Source organism: Scardinius erythrophthalmus (assembly GCF_964197995.2).
Source record: "Scardinius erythrophthalmus genome assembly, chromosome: 6".
Classification (NCBI taxonomy): domain Eukaryota; kingdom Metazoa; phylum Chordata; class Actinopteri; order Cypriniformes; family Leuciscidae; genus Scardinius; species Scardinius erythrophthalmus.
In genome coordinates this window covers 26,004,147-26,022,815 of record NC_138226.1, presented here as the reverse complement: position 1 = coordinate 26,022,815, position 18,669 = coordinate 26,004,147, and the positions used below count along the sequence as shown (strand labels likewise).

The following is an 18,669-nucleotide window of genomic DNA, read 5'->3' as shown; positions in this document are numbered from 1 at the left end:
CAACCCCTACATCCCCACATGTTTTTTGGGAGGGTTTAAAAAAAAAACCTCCTCGCTCCTCCAAAAACAAATTCCAGCAAATTTAATTGTCAGACACCACTGGATCTTCAAACAACACATGGTTCTGTGGTCAGATGAGACTAAAACAGAGCTTTTTGGCAGCAAACACACTAGATGGGTTTGGTGAACACAAGGATAAAAAGTACCCCATGTGTACAATTTAATATACCATTGGATCTTTAATGTTGTGGGCATATTTTTCTGCTGGAGGTCCTGGACTTCTTGTTCAGATACATGGCATTGTGGATTCTATCAAATATCAACAGATAAAAAATCAAAACCTGATGCCTTCTGCTAGAAATCTTATAATGGGCCGTGGTTGGATCTTCCATCAGGACAACGATCCAAAACAAACATCAAAATCAAAACAAAAATTTGTTGCGGAACACAAAATGAAGCTTCTGCCATGACCGTCCCAGTCCCCTGACCTGATGAGTGGGCTGAACTGAAGAGGAGAAGCACCAACATGGATCTGGGAATCTGAAGGATCTGGAGAGATTCTGTGTGGAGGAATGGTCTCTGATCTCTTGTCAGTTATTCTCCAAACTCATCAGGCATTATAGGAGAAGACTCAGAGCTGTTATCTTGGCAAAAGGAGATTGCAAAAAGTATTTAATAAAAGGTTTTCAATAATTGTGGCCAACGTGTTTTGGAGAAAAACATTTATTTCATAATGTGATTTCCCCCCACTTTCAATTCTTTTACTTCAATGAAAGGTTAGAATTTTGCACATTTTTTGAATGAAAGATCACAAGGATAATCGATGCAGATTTATTTTTTACAGCCAATTTTGATCATATTTACCAGGGGGTTCAATAATTGTGGAGGGCACTGTAGGTCCTGGTGTATTAGGGCCTGCATGAATACTCATTTTTACTAGTCGACAAATAAAAATATTATTTATCTTATATAAATGATACACTTTGCAGCTTTAGCATGGTGGGCAACTATAGAAGAGTGTGTCCTGTGTAATGGAAACTTGCGTATTGCCATTGATTGTCATAAATGGTACAAAACAAATGTCTTACTCGCTTTTATTTTCTATGAGCCTCTGGGCGGCATTTAGAGGCCCCAGGGTCTCTGAGCAGTTTGCAACAGTTTTGGCTTGTATGTTTTAAAAGTTCCCTTAAAAGTGTAGTTTGCTTACATGCTATATTGGGAGCGCAAATCACTCTCATTTTCACTTGATGTAATTCCAAATATATTGGACTTTTACACTCAGAACACACAAATATACCAGCACACCTTATCTCCTGTCAGCATATAGAACAAGTGCAACTGAATTTACAGTATGTGATCTGTGACTAGTGGTAGAATCACTTGACTAGTCACTCACTACTGTTGTATTTTACTGAGTCTGTCTGAAGAGAGAGTATAATGTTCGTCCCTGATAGCAACCTGATTTTAACCTGAATCAGTTTCAAAAATGGCATTTATGATCGCAAGAAGGAAAAGATACTCAAATACAGTCAATATCTAAATGACAATGAAAATAAATGTCTTAATCATGCGTGAGAGGATGGACTTTCACTAAAAGTGCAGTTTTTCCAAAATATTGTAATGTATAATTGTGCCAATCTTGTCAAATCTTAGACTTTTTTATTTTCTTTTAACTTCAATGGCATAAACGTGCTGACTACTTTCACTTTTTTAAATTCTTTTTTCTCAAAATGATTGAGAATACTGTTGCAAATAGGACCGGAAACCAGAGCGAAAGTGCCGTCTCTTAGGATGAAAGTTGTATTGTGAGGGGACAGATGCTACTCTCCCATAAAGACCTGGGAAACAATTTGTGTTTCACATGGCTGCAGTAAGCCCTCTCTCACCCGGCCCAGTCTGATGTTAATTAGTTCATAAATTAAGGACATTGACTTTTTTTAAGAGCCAAATGAATGGGAAGAAGGAATGGAAAGATGGCGAATTAAGCGCACTAAAAAAACAGGCGAAAAATAAACAAAAGAAAAAAACAAAAAAGCAAACTTCAAAGGGAGATCTAATTCGTCAGGCGTTTGAAGTGAAAACACTGAGGCTGGTTCCACTCGCCACATGGATTAATGGTCGACTGAACAGCCAGAGCACCACACGCTCTGCTCTCTCTCTCGCTCTCTCTCGCTCTCTCTCGCTCTGTTATTATCAGCGCTTTGAGACGGGGGCTTTTCTTTAATGTGATCTAAGAATAATTTTGTGTTTCCCCTGTTGTGGGTAAGATTACGGTCAGTTTTTCTTACAGCAGTTCGTTCGATTCTGTTTGTACATTTATTGAGTTTTTTTGGGGTCGTTTTTCTGAGCTGAGTTCAAAAGAAAAAAACTTTTCTCTAAGCTGCACAGACTAAATCTGAAGCTGAAGTGTGTAATTTTAAAATGTTAAATTATTTTCCTATCCCAGCTTAATATGCATACACAAATATAGACTATAAAAAAGCCATTCAAAGGCTGATTTATGCACATTGGGTCTTAGAAAAATTGGCTTAGTTTAGGGTAAACTACAGCAGACACTAGTGTTAGAGTTGGGTTGGGTGGTCTTTTTTCAGACTTAATTGCTTGTTGTCTAAAAGTCTGAACTCTCCCTCCTCCACTTGTATGCATTCACATTGTCATGGTATTATGGTGAATCAAAGTACATTTCCCAAATGATTTAATAATCATCTGAAACATCTTTGATCATTGATTCACTAAACAGCTTTAGTTAATTGCAGTATAACAGCCAAGGCTCTTGTGGGACATTAGGACACAGAGAACATATTAGATGTTATCACAAGTTCATAACTATCAAGCTGAGACAATCATTGGTTTGGTGATACCTGTGCTATGACCTCATTGCCACAAGATCTAATCTGTATGGATAATCTCCCTTAATTGAATATTGATTTGTAGAGACTTTATGTCTGCATTTTTCTGTTTATTCTTCAGATAAGATGCCTTGACATTCCCTCTGATAGTTACGGCTTCAAAGCCCCATTTTCTTGCTTTTGCATTTGAATATTTTTGGAGAGAAATTCTCAGACACCCCAACGCTTTGGCACCAACATCCTCATCCTGGATGACTATTTTGAACACTCCGGATTTTTCTTTTTCAAAGTACTGCTGCTGTCCACATGGAATTTTATAGCTGACTCCGGACCTCCGCTGGGATAGAAAATAGAGAGACTAGACCTTTGGAAACTTATATTGAACAACCCTGATTTAATATATAATCAGCATTCGTTCTTCTGCAATGCAAAATGTGGATGGGTATGATCAGACCAGTCACGATATAGATGTGTATTTGCCCTTGACACAAGCTTTAAAAGTGGCCTGCTTTTGACTGAAAACGCTAGATTTAGCACAGTGTATCGATAATGATTTCTGGGCTGAGCTTTAAGAGTTAAAGGATTTAATATATATATTGGTATTAATCAAAGTATGAAACATTATTTGGATGATCTGATTTAGTGTGTGTTCACTCTTAAAACGAACCCTGGTGCGATTGTTATGTTAGTGCGGCTCATTTGAATTAGTGTGAACGCTACCATCTGAACCCTGGTGCGAACCAAACAAGCAGACTGATACCGCTAAAAAGATGGGTCTCGGTTCACTTCTGAACTGCTGAACGCATTACTGAACGCAACACGGACCAAGGACATATAAATTAACCGAAAACAGGACATGATGTTACAAGATGGAACCCTAAAAAGGACAGAATGCTCATGCATACCTGTTTTTTCTCATCATATTTGCAATGTTGCCCATCACAGTTCGGTACAGGCATCCAAACCGCTTCTCCTCGCAGCAGATCTTCATGTGTGTGTGACGGAGGGATTCCTGCTGCTGTTTTGACTCCTTCACACATTTTATAAGCTCTTCACGAGTTTTCAGATGGCCAAAACACCATTATATGTACATACATTGAGCACATTTAGCCCGGTACACAGCATTGTTTTGGATATTCGGTAAGTTCCGTCGCGAAATATACTTAATAACATGCGACCAATCAGGTTGTGAACATATCGTTATGCCTTGAGGTTTGGAATAAAAAATTCCAATGTGAACGCTTTTTTTTATTTTTTTTTTGGTCCGAACCGAACTACAAGTGTGAACACACCCTTATAAAAAGTGGTGAAAAGTTTGAGAACCATACAAGAGGAAGATCATTTCTAATCTGGCTTTGTGTTGCTTCTTCCTTTTTAATCATTTTTGCAAATTATGGTTGTAAATTTGTTAGGATATAAAATGTCAACATTGTCAAACAGTGCCGCTGCCAGTATATTTTACTTACTCTAAAGCAGAAACATATCAAAATGTTATTCAGATGGAAACGACGTAGACCGTCTCCGCATTGGGACTCTTGATATATTGCTGAAAGGGAGTCAGCTTAGCGCTTCCTTAAAATTTGTGCCCATTCCAGACCTACTTTGTCTTGTCTCTGCTCCTCTTTATTCTGTTCGAAACCCTTGATGTCAGCTGGCACTGCCTCACAGAGTTTGCCAGGCTTTGGATCTCGGCAGGGGTCTATCGCCGCACCCCTCCCAATAACAGGCAGCATGTGAAGATTGTCACCCTGCTTTATAATTGGGGTTTCAGATCTTCAGAGCTTGGGACCCCTTCATAGCCCATCAGCACCTGGCTCCTTAACTTTCAAAGGCAGTGGAGACCTCCAAACCCTCAGGTGGTGAAATACTTTAAAGTTCGAGCCCCACCTATCCACGATTCACCTGTTGTTACAATGTAGGTCTGCGTAAAGCTAGAGATGGTCTTTGTGTGAAGATGATAACTAGAAAACTACATGCAAATATCTAAACAAAATGCCTCAATCACTTGCATATGCAAGTGTAATAACTCAGAATTTCTAGTTGATTAACAAGTACTTTATTTGAATGACTTATACCTTTCTTGGCTTGTTCATCTTCATACATGCAGGTGAGACAGAACTCCCTCCGATCCTACATTGGTGTAGTTCCTCAGGACACCGTCCTTTTCAATGACAACATCCGTGAAAACATTCGCTACGGACGCATCTCTGCAAGTGACCAGGAAGTGGAAGAGGCTGCAGTGGCTGCTGATATCCACCATAAGATATTATCCCTTCCAGACGGTAGAGGACTGCTACATTTTCATAGCTAGATTTAGTCATTTATTTTGCTTGTTCACAGAATAGCAGCATTACATTGGAAATTGCTCAATTTTTTTGATGCAGCCAAAGCATAGGTACATCCTTGGAATGCATACACTGCCATTCAAAAGTTTTGGGTCAGTAAGATTTTTTAATGTTTTTGATGAATTGGTGCCCAAGAAACATTTCTTGTTATTATCAATGTTGAAAACCAGCTTAATATTTTTAATCTTAATTATTGTTATTTTTTTATCCAGGATTCCCTTAAAGAATCTATGTTCAGCACAGCAAGAACATAATTTATTTGAATTCGAAATCTTTTATAACACTATGAATGTCTTTACTGTCACTTTTGATCAATTTTATCCATCCTTGCTGAATAAAAGTATTCATCTTTCTGACCCCAAACATTTGAACGGTAGTGTACATAAATGATTGCAGTTTTGGAAGATTAAATCATATAGTATTGTAATAACTTGAGGGTGTGTAAATGATGACAAAATGTTATTTTTTCCCTGAACAATCCTTGGGTTATTATTGATAGGATATAATACTGAAGTGGGTGAAAGGGGTCTGAAGTTGAGTGGTGGAGAGAAACAGAGAGTGGCCATCGCTCGCACAATCCTGAAATCCCCTCGCATCATTTTGCTTGATGAAGTGAGTAAAGGCTCTCTTGAAGATTGACAATTTATGATGTTGGTATGTGCTCAATTCTGCTTCGCATATTTTACTTTCAGGCCACATCTGCTTTAGACAGTCAAACGGAGCGTAACATTCAGGCTTCTCTTGCTAAGGTGTGTGCCAACCACACCACTCTCGTCGTGGCACACAGGTAGGTCTAATTCTTTTTAATTTCCTCTATAACCTAAAGTTATTAAATTACTTTTAAAACCATTAAACTGTTTCATGGAGCTGTACATTTCTTTAATTTAATATTTTTACAAATAAGGGTGTAAAATACCACAGGGGCAACTTCTAGGGACTTGTTACATTCTTGTCAATGCAGTTAAGTTTCTTTGTTAGTTTTGGTTGGTTAAGGCCTGTTCACACCATGGATGATAACTATAATGATAATAATAAATATATAGTTCTAAAAATCATTCTGAATATAAAAGAATAGCAGAGTCCACACCACTACTATAACGATAGCGGCGCAGAAACTATCTAATTGAAATCACTTTTACAACTGATTAAAAACATTGGCAGCCAATCAGAATCCATCCTGCTTTAAGAGCTCAAGCATTTCAAGTGGCAGACGGCAAAACTGCAGTGCGCGCTTAGAATAAAGAAAAAATATCGTCCGCTGATGTGGATGCTAATATAGTTACTGTTATAGTTATTTTATTGGTTTATGTTTGGTTTGCTTTATAGTTATTTGTTCATCTTTACTCCCAGCGCTACCGATGGAAGTCATGTTTCTATCAGACAAAAGAAATAAGGTGCGGTCACATTTACCAATGTTCAGTGAATTTTTATTTAATTTCAGTAAGAATCTACGTGATCAGGAATTTGCATGAGGATGAAAAAGTTTCGCAAAAGGTTCAAGATGGTCACACGAACACGTTGACCAACAGAAGAGCTGCTTGGTTTGAAAGTGCTTTGCTACATGCATCGCTACACTAATGACAATGGAAAATTTGTAGACATTTCACTAATGTGACCACACCTTTATATCTGTCCTGATGCTCCACTATGTCCAGGCCCTGAAATATATTGTCTACTGCTCTGAATTCAAGGCTGTATCCCTCAGATAACATCATGTATTGATAAAAGCTTTTGTTGGGCCATCTGGGCCACATCTCTAGCATTAATTAAATTGATCTATTTGTCCTTAAACCCAGTGTCTTCAGAATAACACCCTAGCCCAAAGAAATGAAAGGTGTATGAAGGATAATCCAAACAATAGCAAGCAGCTGTTTCCCAAATGAAATAAAGCTGTTCGTGACATACAAGCTGAGCTCATAGTTCACACCTATGTGTTTGTGGTGTGGTCAATGAAATGTGTTTTTAATATCTGCAAGCTTAAAAGAGAGGGTATATTGCATTTTTTTCTCTTGATTTTATGAAACATTTAACAGTACCGTTACTCTACACTCTACAGCAGTTCTCGGTTTTTTGCCACGACTTTGAAACCCAAAATATTTTGTGCACATTAACTTTTTTATTAAATGAAAGCAGCTTAATTGAAAAATAGTGAAGTTTATTAGATAAACTTCCGCACCTGTGTTGTACATCAGACTGCACGTTGATTTTAGACATACTGAAGAAGTTCTGCTTAGTCTTGTCAATGCAAATGTATACGCTTATCAAATTTTTCACTCAGCTGGTTGTCCTATAAAGCCGCACTTAGCCGGCAACATTTAAAACATCTGTTCAGAGCAGTGAATGGTTGACAGGTGAGCAGGCGGTCCTTCGCTGTCAATTAGTGTTTGCACCACAGATGTGATATTACATGTGTGTATGACCACCTTAGGATGTGGTTTCAGTGATCTGACCACAAAATCTCTTTACACTTGTATTTAGTGCTGTCATCCATCAAGATGTATGTTAGGGAGTTCACTTCACTTGACAAAATGCGTTTATTTGGAATGTCCTGCAACACTTTTATATTAATGGATATTAAGGAGTTATGACATAATGTACGTCTTCAAATACATTACCGTTCAAACGGTTGGGGTCAGTAAGATAAAAAAAAAATTACTACTTTTATTTAGCAAGGACACATTAAATTGACCAAAAGTGACAGCAAAGACATGATTAATTTTACAAAGAATCCTGAAAAAAAAAAAAAAAAAAATATATATATATATATTAAGCAGCACACCTGTTTTCAACATTGAAAATAATAGAAAAAAAAAAGATTTCTTCAGCAGCAAATCATCATATTAGAATTATTTCTGAAGGATCATGTGACACTGACTGAAGACTGGAGTAATGATGCTGAAAATTCAGTTTTGCCATCACAGGAATAAATTACATTTTAAAATATATTCATATGAAAAACGGCTATTTTGAATTGTACGGAGCCCCTGAGGGGACCTGTGTAAAAAAAAAAAAAAAATAGGACTTTCGCGTGCGCACGAGAAACTTTCGCGTGCGCACGAGAAACTATCGCGTGCGCACGAGAAACTTTCGCGTGCGCACGAGAAACTATCGCGTGCGCACGAGAAACTATCGCGTGGGCACGAGAAACTATCGCGTGCGCACGAGAAACTTTCGCGTGGGCGTGAGAAACTTTCGCGTGCGCACGCGATAGTTTCTCGTGCGCACGAGAAACTTTAGGTTTGCGTTATAGCGTCATTAATACAAATGTAGAAATATGGATGATGTATATATCATTTATGTTGTTGTTTGACATGTTTTGAAGTGTTTATTTTAGCAAAAATCTCAAGCAAGGTGCTATTAAAGACAAGACTTAGAGGCATATTTTAGTCACAATTCAAATAATTGTATTAACTTTGAATATACTTTGAATAAACTTTGTATTTGTATGTGTATTGATAAAAAATAAACAACAGGCTAATAATCTTCTGCTACTGAGATGAAGGAAACATTTTTTTAAAGAATTAAAGTTCACAAGATTGCTATTTATCTTGATCAAACTGTTCCGTCATCAGCTCTTCCTCAGTTCCGCACTGCAGAATAAAATAGTCATCCTCTGCTGCAGTTGTACGGATTCTTAACGCATTTATTGCAACCACATTTCATCTTTTTCTCATCAAACAACCAGATTAACGAATGCTTCGACACAACCCGTACCGAAGAGCCTAGACAGGTCTTTCTTCTGTATACTGTATACAGGGTGAATGACGACTGTTGGCCTACCATGGTCGCCCTCGTCAGTAAGTTTTAAATAATAATAATAATAATAATAATAATAAATTAAGATATAAATCAATATAATTGGTTGTATATTAAATATTTTAAACAATAGCTACAAAAAGGTAATTGACTGTATAGTCCTAACGTTCATGCATGAACTGTCATTCAGACTTACTGTCTAACAACCAGAGAACAGAGAACATCAGAGATATTAAAATACATACTCTTCTGAGTTTTATGATGTAGGCCTTTTTTATTAAAATGTATCGGCCTATAATTTATATCTCAAGGATGCGAGCTTGTGCGTGGCGCACTGTCATGTTGAGAGGGAAACACGCATTATATTATTAGGCTAGTCTATTCAGAAATAGTGTAAAAGACCTGTAAATAAAATACAACATTAACATTATAAACACTATTAATAACATATAGGCTATGCGTATTTTACTTCCCCATAGCCAAATCCTTAAATGAATGGAATCAGAAAACAACGAGAAATGAAAAATAACTAACCACTTATAATAATAATAATAATAATAATAATAATAAATACATAGTAGTCTATAAAAATAGCCCATTGTGCCCTTTATTACAAACAACTTTTAGCCTATTTTAAACGCCAAGCCTAAACAAATTTATTTGAATCGAAACTGAAACTATACCGCAAAGTTGGGTTTGCGCATCTTTCGTTCGGTCCAAAGTTTTTATACTGAACAGGGCCGGGTTTCCCGATAACGATGTATCTTAGCTCTTAAGAGCGCTTTCTACGTGCAAAGTTACGAACGCTCGCAGCAATTCCACGAGCGTTTCCCAAAAATGCACTTAACATGAACGCGCGAGAACGCGCTCTACGTGCTACTTAAGAGTCGCTGTCCATTCGCGAAGTGCTGAAATATAACCTTATATGGAATCGTATTCTGAACGTTTAACCTAATAATTGTCATCTGTTGTGGATTAGCAATCAAGACAAGTATATATAAAGCACCTACAGGCGGAGGCACTGACAAAATTGCTGAACACGAAAAGATACCTTTCAAAAAGATGAAATTAATGTCCTTTTAGAGGAGATAGAGCGAAACAAATATGTAATTTTTAACAGATTTAAAGGATTTCTTTTATATATTTATTTATTCATTCATTTAATTTTGATTAAAATGATTAGATTAAATTATTTCTATTTTTTTCTGACCTTTTTAATTATTTAATTTATACATTAATTTAACCAACAACAAAAAAGAGTAATAAAGTGTACAATAAAGTACAATCAAAACCTTATATTATAATCACATTGCATTTGAATAAAGTTAAAGGTGTAATCTGCCGGTTGTCCTGCAGGTGTCCTCATAAATCTGTCTTCTTACGATGCACTTGCGGACGTACGATTACTCCAGAGCACTCGTAGATCTACGAAGATTTTCAAGTGCTACTTATTAAGCTACGATGCTTTTGGGAAACAGACCGTAATATTAAGATCAGTCGTACGATCGTTTTTACGATCAACTTATGCCGAGTTCAGACTGCACGATTTTCAAAGTAGTCGGGTCACTGTTCTTTTCACACTGCATGACTATCCAGGGTAACATTCAGTTGCTGGTGTGTTCACACTGCACGATGCATCGGCGACAGGAGGTTTCACACTGCATGACTTTCAGGAGGAAGAATCGCCGACAACTACTGTCTGGCCCGCAAACTACGTTTCGCAACCAAACACACGCGAGAAGTGATAAGGAAATAACGCAAAATCCCGCGTGCGTAAGACCGCAGTTCTCACGCGAGTTTGAAAATGTTATTAAAAATGATAGCCTGCAAGAAGCTTGCGATCCAAATTGTCTGCGCACTGATTTGCAGCGAAATGGAGAAAAAGAAAAACATTATGCGTGAGGAAATGGATGGGAAGACAAGGGGAGCAAGGACTGTGTGTTCTGCAAAGAGAGTTTGGGGTAAATAAATAATTTTGCAATGTGCTGCTGTTGCTGCTGGTCAAGCAAATGTTTGTGCTTTGTTTCTGTTTGATATAATTGTAAATATATCTATTAAAATACTGATATTGTGGTCTATAACTCCTCCCCGAACTCCCCGCTGCTTTGTATCTTGCTCTCTCATTGGCTGTCGGTCATCGCCGATGTAGTTTTCAGTCAGAACACTTTCACACAGCAGGATTTGGAATCGCCGACAGGTCCAGATATTTAGCATGCCAAATATCTCACGAGCGTCGGCGACTCGTCGGTGATTCTCTCAGATCGCGTCTTTGCTCATTCACACTGCGTGATTGTCACTCGCATGAACGAGCACCGATTTGCCTGTGATTTCGGGCATTTGTCGGCGATTTCTCAAAACCTGTCGGCGAGCCAAAATCGGGGCTAAAATCATGCAGTCTGAACTCGGCATTAGGCTTACGATGCTTTTGGGAAACGCAGCCCTGGAATTAATTATCATTTAGTTTGTTCCTCAGTTGGGGAACAGTTGTTCCTAATTTGTTCCTTTGTTTCATACTCTGTCATTCGAAACAGTAAAATGTATATTTTTATTTGTGTACATTCAAAATGACTACAAAATGTCATGCCTTTGAAAAAGAAAGAAATTCAAGGAACAAATTCAAGTGATGGCGACGGCGAATCGCGATATTAACAACATCGGTTCACTTCTGCCATTAACTTGACATCACAGCCGGTTCATTATTAGCCTAAATGATTATTAATTCCTGTTCAGTATTAAACTTTGGACCGAACGAAAGATGCGCGAACCCAACTTTGCGGTAGCCTATAGTTTCAGTTTCGATTCAAATAAATTCGTTTAGGCTTGGCGTTTAAAATAGGCTAAAAGTTGTTTGTAATAAAGGACACAATGGGCTATTTTTATAGACTACTATGTATTTATTATTATTATTATTATAAGTGGTTACTTATTTTTCATTTCTTGTTGTTTTCTGATTCCATTCGTTTAAGGATTTGGCTATGGGGAAGTAAAATACGCATAGCCTATATGTTATTAATAGTGTTTATAATGTTAATGTTGTATTTTATTTACAGGTCTTTTACACTATTTCTGAATAGACTAGCCTAATTATATAATGCGTGTTTCCCTCTCAACATGACTGAGTGCGCCACGCACAAGCTCGCATCCTTGAGATATAAATTATAGGCCGATACATTTTAATAAAAAAAAGGCCTACATCATAAAACTCAGAAGAGTATGTATTTTAATATCTCTGATGTTCTCTGTTCTCTGGTTGTTAGACAGTAAGTCTGAATGACAGTTCATGCATGAACGTTAGGACTATACAGTCAATTATTACCTTTTTGTAGCTATTGTTTAAAATATTTAATTTACAACGAATCATATTGATTTATATCTTAATTTATTATTATTATTATTATTATTATTATTATTATTATTATTTAAAACTTACTGACGAGGGCGACCATGGTAGGCCAACAGTCGTCATTCACCCTGTATACAGTATACAGAAGAAAGACCTGTCTAGGCTCTTCGGTACGGGTTGTGTCGAAGCATTCGTTAATCTGGTTGTTTGATGAGAAAAAGATGAAATGTGGTTGCAATAAATGCGTTAAGAATCCGTACAACTGCAGCAGAGGATGACTATTTTATTCTGCAGTGCGGAACTGAGGAAGAGCTGATGACGGAACAGTTTGATCAAGATAAATAGCAATCTTGTGAACTTTAATTCTTTAAAAAAATGTTTCCTTCATCTCAGTAGCAGAAGATTATTAGCCTGTTGTTTATTTTTTATCAATACACATACAAATACAAAGTTTATTCAAAGTATATTCAAAGTTAATACAATTATTTGAATTGTGACTAAAATATGCCTCTAAGTCTTGTCTTTAATAGCACCTTGCTTGAGATTTTTGCTAAAATAAACACTTCAAAACATGTCAAACAACAACATAAATGATATATACATCATCCATATTTCCACATTTGTATTAATGACGCTATAATGCAAACCGAAAGTTTCTCGTGCGCACGCGAAAGTCCTATTTTTTTTTTTTTTTTCACAGGTCCCCTCAGGGGCTCCGTAGTATTGTAATGTTTCACAATATTATTATTTTTACTGTATTTTTACTTTGATCAAATAAAGGCAGCCTTGAGCATACTAGACTTCTTTCAAAAACATTTAAAACAAGTAATAAAAACTCAGTGAGTGTTTTAGCGCAATTTTCTCACGTCATGGGATCACAACACTAAGAGATAGTAAATCTTTTCCTGGATTTTTTTTGTGCGTTCCCGAGATTAGACCTTCCTTAACATAATGCCGAAAACCCGAAGTCTCTAGGTGGTCTGGTTGAGGAGTAGATAGAAGTGCAAGATTGGTGCGCACAGACAGAACAGAAATCATGAGTTAACAATCGCAATTTTGTCCGGTGGAAAATTGCGCTAAAAACCTTACAGACCCAATGTAATATAAATTAGCATATGTTCATTTAATATACACATGTATGTATTACATCCACATGTATTTATAGAAATATACATTTATTATTCATTTAATATAAGTCATCATATTTGAGAGCACTAAAGCTGTCATATTTTGTGCTATCTTTGTCAATGCGTACACAGTCCGGGTATACTCTGTTTTTGCATTTTTGTTTGTTGTCTAATTCATTCAATTCTACAGTGATTTTTTTTTTTTAAGAGGCATTGTTAGTCACCACAGTACAAATATGTGCCAAGCTATTTTTTTTTCCAGGAATTGTTTCACCTCTAGTCCACTCCACAGGATGGTGTTTAATAACTGTCAGATAGTGTCTGCTATGTCTGCAACAGAAAACATGTGTGCGCCTGATAGTTATTAGTGTGGAATTATTTTGTATAGGTGTTTTATGAGAAGAGCGAACACGTTTGACATTGATTCAAACACCCCACTCGCTTCCTCTCTGCTGGTCACCTTTTTTCCTTGTCTTTCTGTGTCACATTCCACCACTCTCATACTACTGCCGTCACTTTCGGAAAGTGTCTCTGCCCATCCGGCGTCTCTGTTTCCTTCTCTCTAATGTTTTTCCCTCTGTCTCTCATTGCTCTCCTCTTTAGAAAATTGTAAACACATCAGGATCAGAGTCTGCGAGCTTTGATCCTGTCCAGCCTCTGAGACAGTGGTGTCACTTTGATCTGTTTTGGGGTGGTGGTTCTGGGGTTAGCGATCAATAAAGAAGTCTCCGCTCCTTTGTTTGAAGATGAAGGGCAGCTGAGAGGATGACCTGCAGAAGGTTTCGGGTGTGAATTAAAGAAGCCGTGTGTGTGGATTAGATTAAGGGGGATCTAGTGCTTAAAGACGCTGCCGCTGCTGCTTTAAATTAGGGAATGCGTTTACAGTACAACGCCGGCTGAATCGCTCTGCTTTGTGAACAGGATGCAAACAAGGATTAACTTTTGATGTGATGCAGGAATAAAAGCAGGCTTTAATAGCAGAGTAAGTCATCTGCTTCCTGTCTGTACTCTTTAAAGTTGAGGTCTAACGTTTTTTTATGTTAAATACTTCTTCCTAGCTTACTAAAATTCTTAAAATACTTTCTCCTTTCTAACTTTATATGTTGACAGCTACTAGTAAGCTATTTTTAGATTGTAAATATTGTGGCTGAGCTCAATATTGTGGTGGCTCAGTTTTCTTTGAGCATTCCGACCAGAATGACACAGCATCACTGACTCAACCAATGACGTGAGTTTAAGGTGGGATTGTCCATTTGTTCCAACAAATGAAAAGGCAAAGCCACTAAATCAACATCAAAATCAAGCAGTCATCTGCATCTAGGCCTAAAAGTTGCTCTTGAACACACCGCCAAGACTACAGTCAGTGGCCAACTAACACATGTGTTCTGTGCCAGCATGAGAGGACGTAACTCTCCATACCAGCAGGTGGCAGTAAAAAAAAAAAAAAAAAAAAAGTGTCAGGAAATTAGCATGTAATTATGCAAAACTATCTCCTGTCTGATAAATGCTAAAGCTCAGTGCCCTTAATGCACTCTAAATCCACGTATGTAATGCCGCATTAAAGCAGTGTTTGAAGCTAAGCATATCTCATTATCAATCATGTTCAGGACAGGAACTCATGTGTTCTGTAATTGTAAAACTTTTCAGTGTACGCTAAAATTTAATTAGATATTACATATAATTTGGTGTTGCACATTTTATTGGTACAGATATGTGTATTTTGTAAAATGAATGCAACTGCTTTTTTTCGCTTAATTAGAAGCACCACAATTAAATTGTTGTCTGTTTTTTAGAAACTACTGAACAACAGACATTTAGAAGTTTATTTTAAAGTGCAAAGTAATAAAAGTCAAAATTTGTAAATAAAGTTCTGTAAAAACTTGACTTGCGTTTTTACAACACTATAAGTGTGGCCCATCGGGTAATCAAAAGTTTTACACACTTGCGGGCTTCACACCCACTTAAAATCTAGGGCCGAAGACCAGAAATATTTTATGTACAGGGGTTGGACAATGAAACTGAAACACTGGCCATTATAGTGTTGGAGGTTTCACGCCTATATGTGCAGCCTGGTGGCCAATCTTTACTGATTTTACATTCTGTCAGTAAGAGCAGAGTGTGAAGGTTGAATTAGCAGAGCAATAACACAGCTGTACATAAAATATTGCAAGTTATGGTTAGAGGTGGGCGATATATCGTTTAGACGATAATATCCAAATTGTTGTCTGGACGATATGCAAAATTGAGATATCGAATATTTCATAATTTGTACAATCCGACCCCCCAAACATGAAAAGAGCTGAAAGAAGTTAAAGAGAAAACAAATAACGCACACAATAACCTTCTAAACAATTATATGTAGCGATTTTTAATACTGTAGGGCAGTACTATTCGCGGAAGCAACCTCCAAGTGGCCCAGCCCATGGTCCCGCGTCGTCAAAAACGCATAAGTAAATTCGAAATAGTGCGCGCAGAAGCACATGCACAAAACCGTTTTTAAAATGATATATGAATTATTTTTATTTTATCATATGTCATTTTACAAAAGGACATTTTACAAACCGTTTGCGCATGTGCTCCTGCACGCCCTTTTTCGGTCAGAACACAGCAATCAGAGGACGCGCTGAAAACTGTAATGCTGTTCTCTTCCTTCATAACTCGTATTGAGAAGATTTGAGTTGCAGAGGAATTTGTGACTGTTTCACCGGTTCAACCACATCAAAGTTTCGTAATTAGTAAGTCCGTGCTTTTTCTCTTATTTTTTTCTTATGTGCTGAAGGGCCGCTGTGCCTTGGTGAAACGTTACGTGAAGAGCTCTTTTCCAAAACGCCATAAACCTAAAAAGCTGCCTCAAAGATCCACCAACAGTAACGATTATGAATATGTAAAATATTGCAATAAGACATTTTAAATTGTTTACTAATTTCTGTGTCGGCTGCAAAGATGAAGTTGACGATAGGCTATGACTCGCGATCTTCGCAGTAGGCTAGTGAATGCACCGGAGAAATGCACATTTATTAGGCTACATATTTTTATTTAGTTTTGGATGGTTTTGTTTAGAACCAGCTTTCTGTAAAAATATTTCACATTTTTTAGGCCTGCGAGGCGAGTAGGCTACGGTCCGGTTCATGATGATATAATCTCCAGTTCAAGCACCGGCGCCTTTAATTAATAATTTATATTTAATTTTAATGTATTAAATCCAGGAAATTGGTCAATGAAAAATTTATTAAAATTAAGATACAATTAATACAAAACGAAATTCGTTTTAAAGAAAGGCTTTGTGTTTTTTGTTTTGAGGTCTCTGTGAAAGTTTGAAAGTCTTTAGTCTTTTTGCCGCTTTCAGAGCACTCGCGTCCATAATGGAGAACTGACACGTAATATTGTTTTTTCCTTATAAATGCAAACACGAAAAATAAAAGACAAAAGACTTTTTTTAAAAGACAAACCGTCAATTTTTTTTGGGGGGGGGGGATGGATGGATTTATAGCGTTTTGGGGAAAAAATGGATGGATTTATAGCGTTTTGAAAATATTTAATAAAATATATTTGAATCTATCATCAACAATATTGTTGTTTGATTTAATAATCACTGTTGCAAAAGGTGCCTAGTTCCGTTTTTTTTTTTTTTTTGTAAGTGGAAAAAGATAGGGGCTTCCTCAGATTCTGTTTAGTTAGCTCCTTTATTGTTTCTTTTATAGCCTACATAGGTAAAATGCAGCAAGTCAAAAGACCAACTGGACCTTCTTTGCCAGTTTGCACACATTTCTTTGAAGGATGGCAAAAATATCGTCTGAATATCGATATCAAGATATTGGAAAAAAATATCGAGATATTCATTTTTGTCAATATCTCCCACCCCTAGTTATGGTGTGAGTTATGGTGTGGAGAAGCCCCAAAGAGGCTTAACACATGGACTGTTGCTACCCAGAGTGAAGCATGGGGGTGGATCAGTGATGGTTTGGGCTGCGATCTCATGGCATTCCCTTCTGTGCTTGATGGGTGCATCACTGCCAAGGACTACCAAACCATTCTGGAGGACCATGTGCACCTAATGGTTCAAACATTGGACCCTGAAGGGGGTGCCATGTATCAGTATGATAATGCACCAATCCACACAGCAAGTCTTTTTGATGAACGTGAAAGTGAAGTTTAACATCTCCCATGGCCTCCACAGTCACCAGATCTAAATATTTTTAGCCACTTCGGGGTATTTTGGAGGAGCAAGGCAGGAATTGTTTTCCTCCATCAGCATCTGGCCAGGGACCTGGCCACTGTTCTATGGCTCAGATTCCCTCTGGCTACTGTGAAGGACTTGTATCTGTCATTCCCAAGATGAATTGATGCTGTATTGGCCACAAAAGTAGGCTCTACTACATTATACTGATAAATTATTGTGGTCTATTGTGGTGTTTCAGTTTCATTGTCCAATCCCTGTAAGTAGATAAGTGGTCAAAGTGCTGAAAGTGTGGGTATTGGGACAGGCCCTTTTTCACACCAATCTTGCTCACCATTTGCTTTCGTCACTTCCGTTCTTCTTCTCGTGCACTAGTTAAGCTGAACAGCCTATCAGAGTGAACTCTCACTGACCAATTCATGCATGTGCCAGTGTCACTGGTGCAGAACACACCGCAGAACTAGTCTGACAACGATGGCCTTCTGTTGGCTTGGTGTGTTATGGCCTGAAGACCGTTTTCAGGAAATCTGATTGAAAACTATTTTTGCTATTCCTTTTGGTGATGCTAGTTCACCATTTGACTCCTCACTGTTAACTCTCAGCTCAATATGTTGTTTGCAACATGACACATTAATTAGGAATGTACTAATATTAACATTATGTTCGATACCAATAAGCTCGTATTTATTTTCAGATATAGGCTAATAACCGATAATCTGCCAGTATTACATTTCTATACTATTTTGTGTAAATATATATATATATATATATAAAAAATGTTTTAATTGATAACAGTGAATTTAGACATCACAACATTATGATGTACAGTATGGAAAAGTATGGAGGTTTGCGAAGATTGCACTTAACTGTTATTAGATTAGTGTTTTTAAGATTAGCATTGAGAGTGTTAGATTGATTTAGTATTCTTTATTTAATGCAGCAACATTAATTTGTATTTTCAGGTTATCCACCATCATCAGCTCCGATCAGATCCTCGTTCTTCAAGACGGGCAGATTGCAGAACGAGGAAGGTCAGTAGTGTGTGTGTGTGTCCCCTCCAGTATGTGTGCAT

General features: G+C 37.3%; 1 protein-coding gene across 3 annotated transcripts in view; it reads left to right on the top strand.

Moving 5' to 3' along the window:
- abcb6b (ATP binding cassette subfamily B member 6 (LAN blood group) b) overlaps positions 1–18,669 on the top strand; it is a 54,980-nt gene that overhangs the window by 21,485 nt on the left and 14,826 nt on the right. For 2 of the 3 annotated variants that reach the window (XR_014030367.1, XM_081368964.1), the window contains exons 14-17: positions 4,957–5,131; positions 5,694–5,806; positions 5,887–5,981; positions 18,560–18,628. Coding sequence is in view for 2 of the 3 variants with exons in the window: in XM_081368964.1 (XP_081225090.1) it covers positions 4,957–5,131; positions 5,694–5,806; positions 5,887–5,981; positions 18,560–18,628 (452 nt within the window). In the remaining variant the exon portion in view is untranslated. Of the gene's footprint in view, positions 1–4,956; positions 5,132–5,693; positions 5,807–5,886; positions 5,982–6,635; positions 7,928–18,559; positions 18,629–18,669 lie in introns of those variants that run through there. The other variant, XM_081368965.1, reaches the window with a different exon arrangement.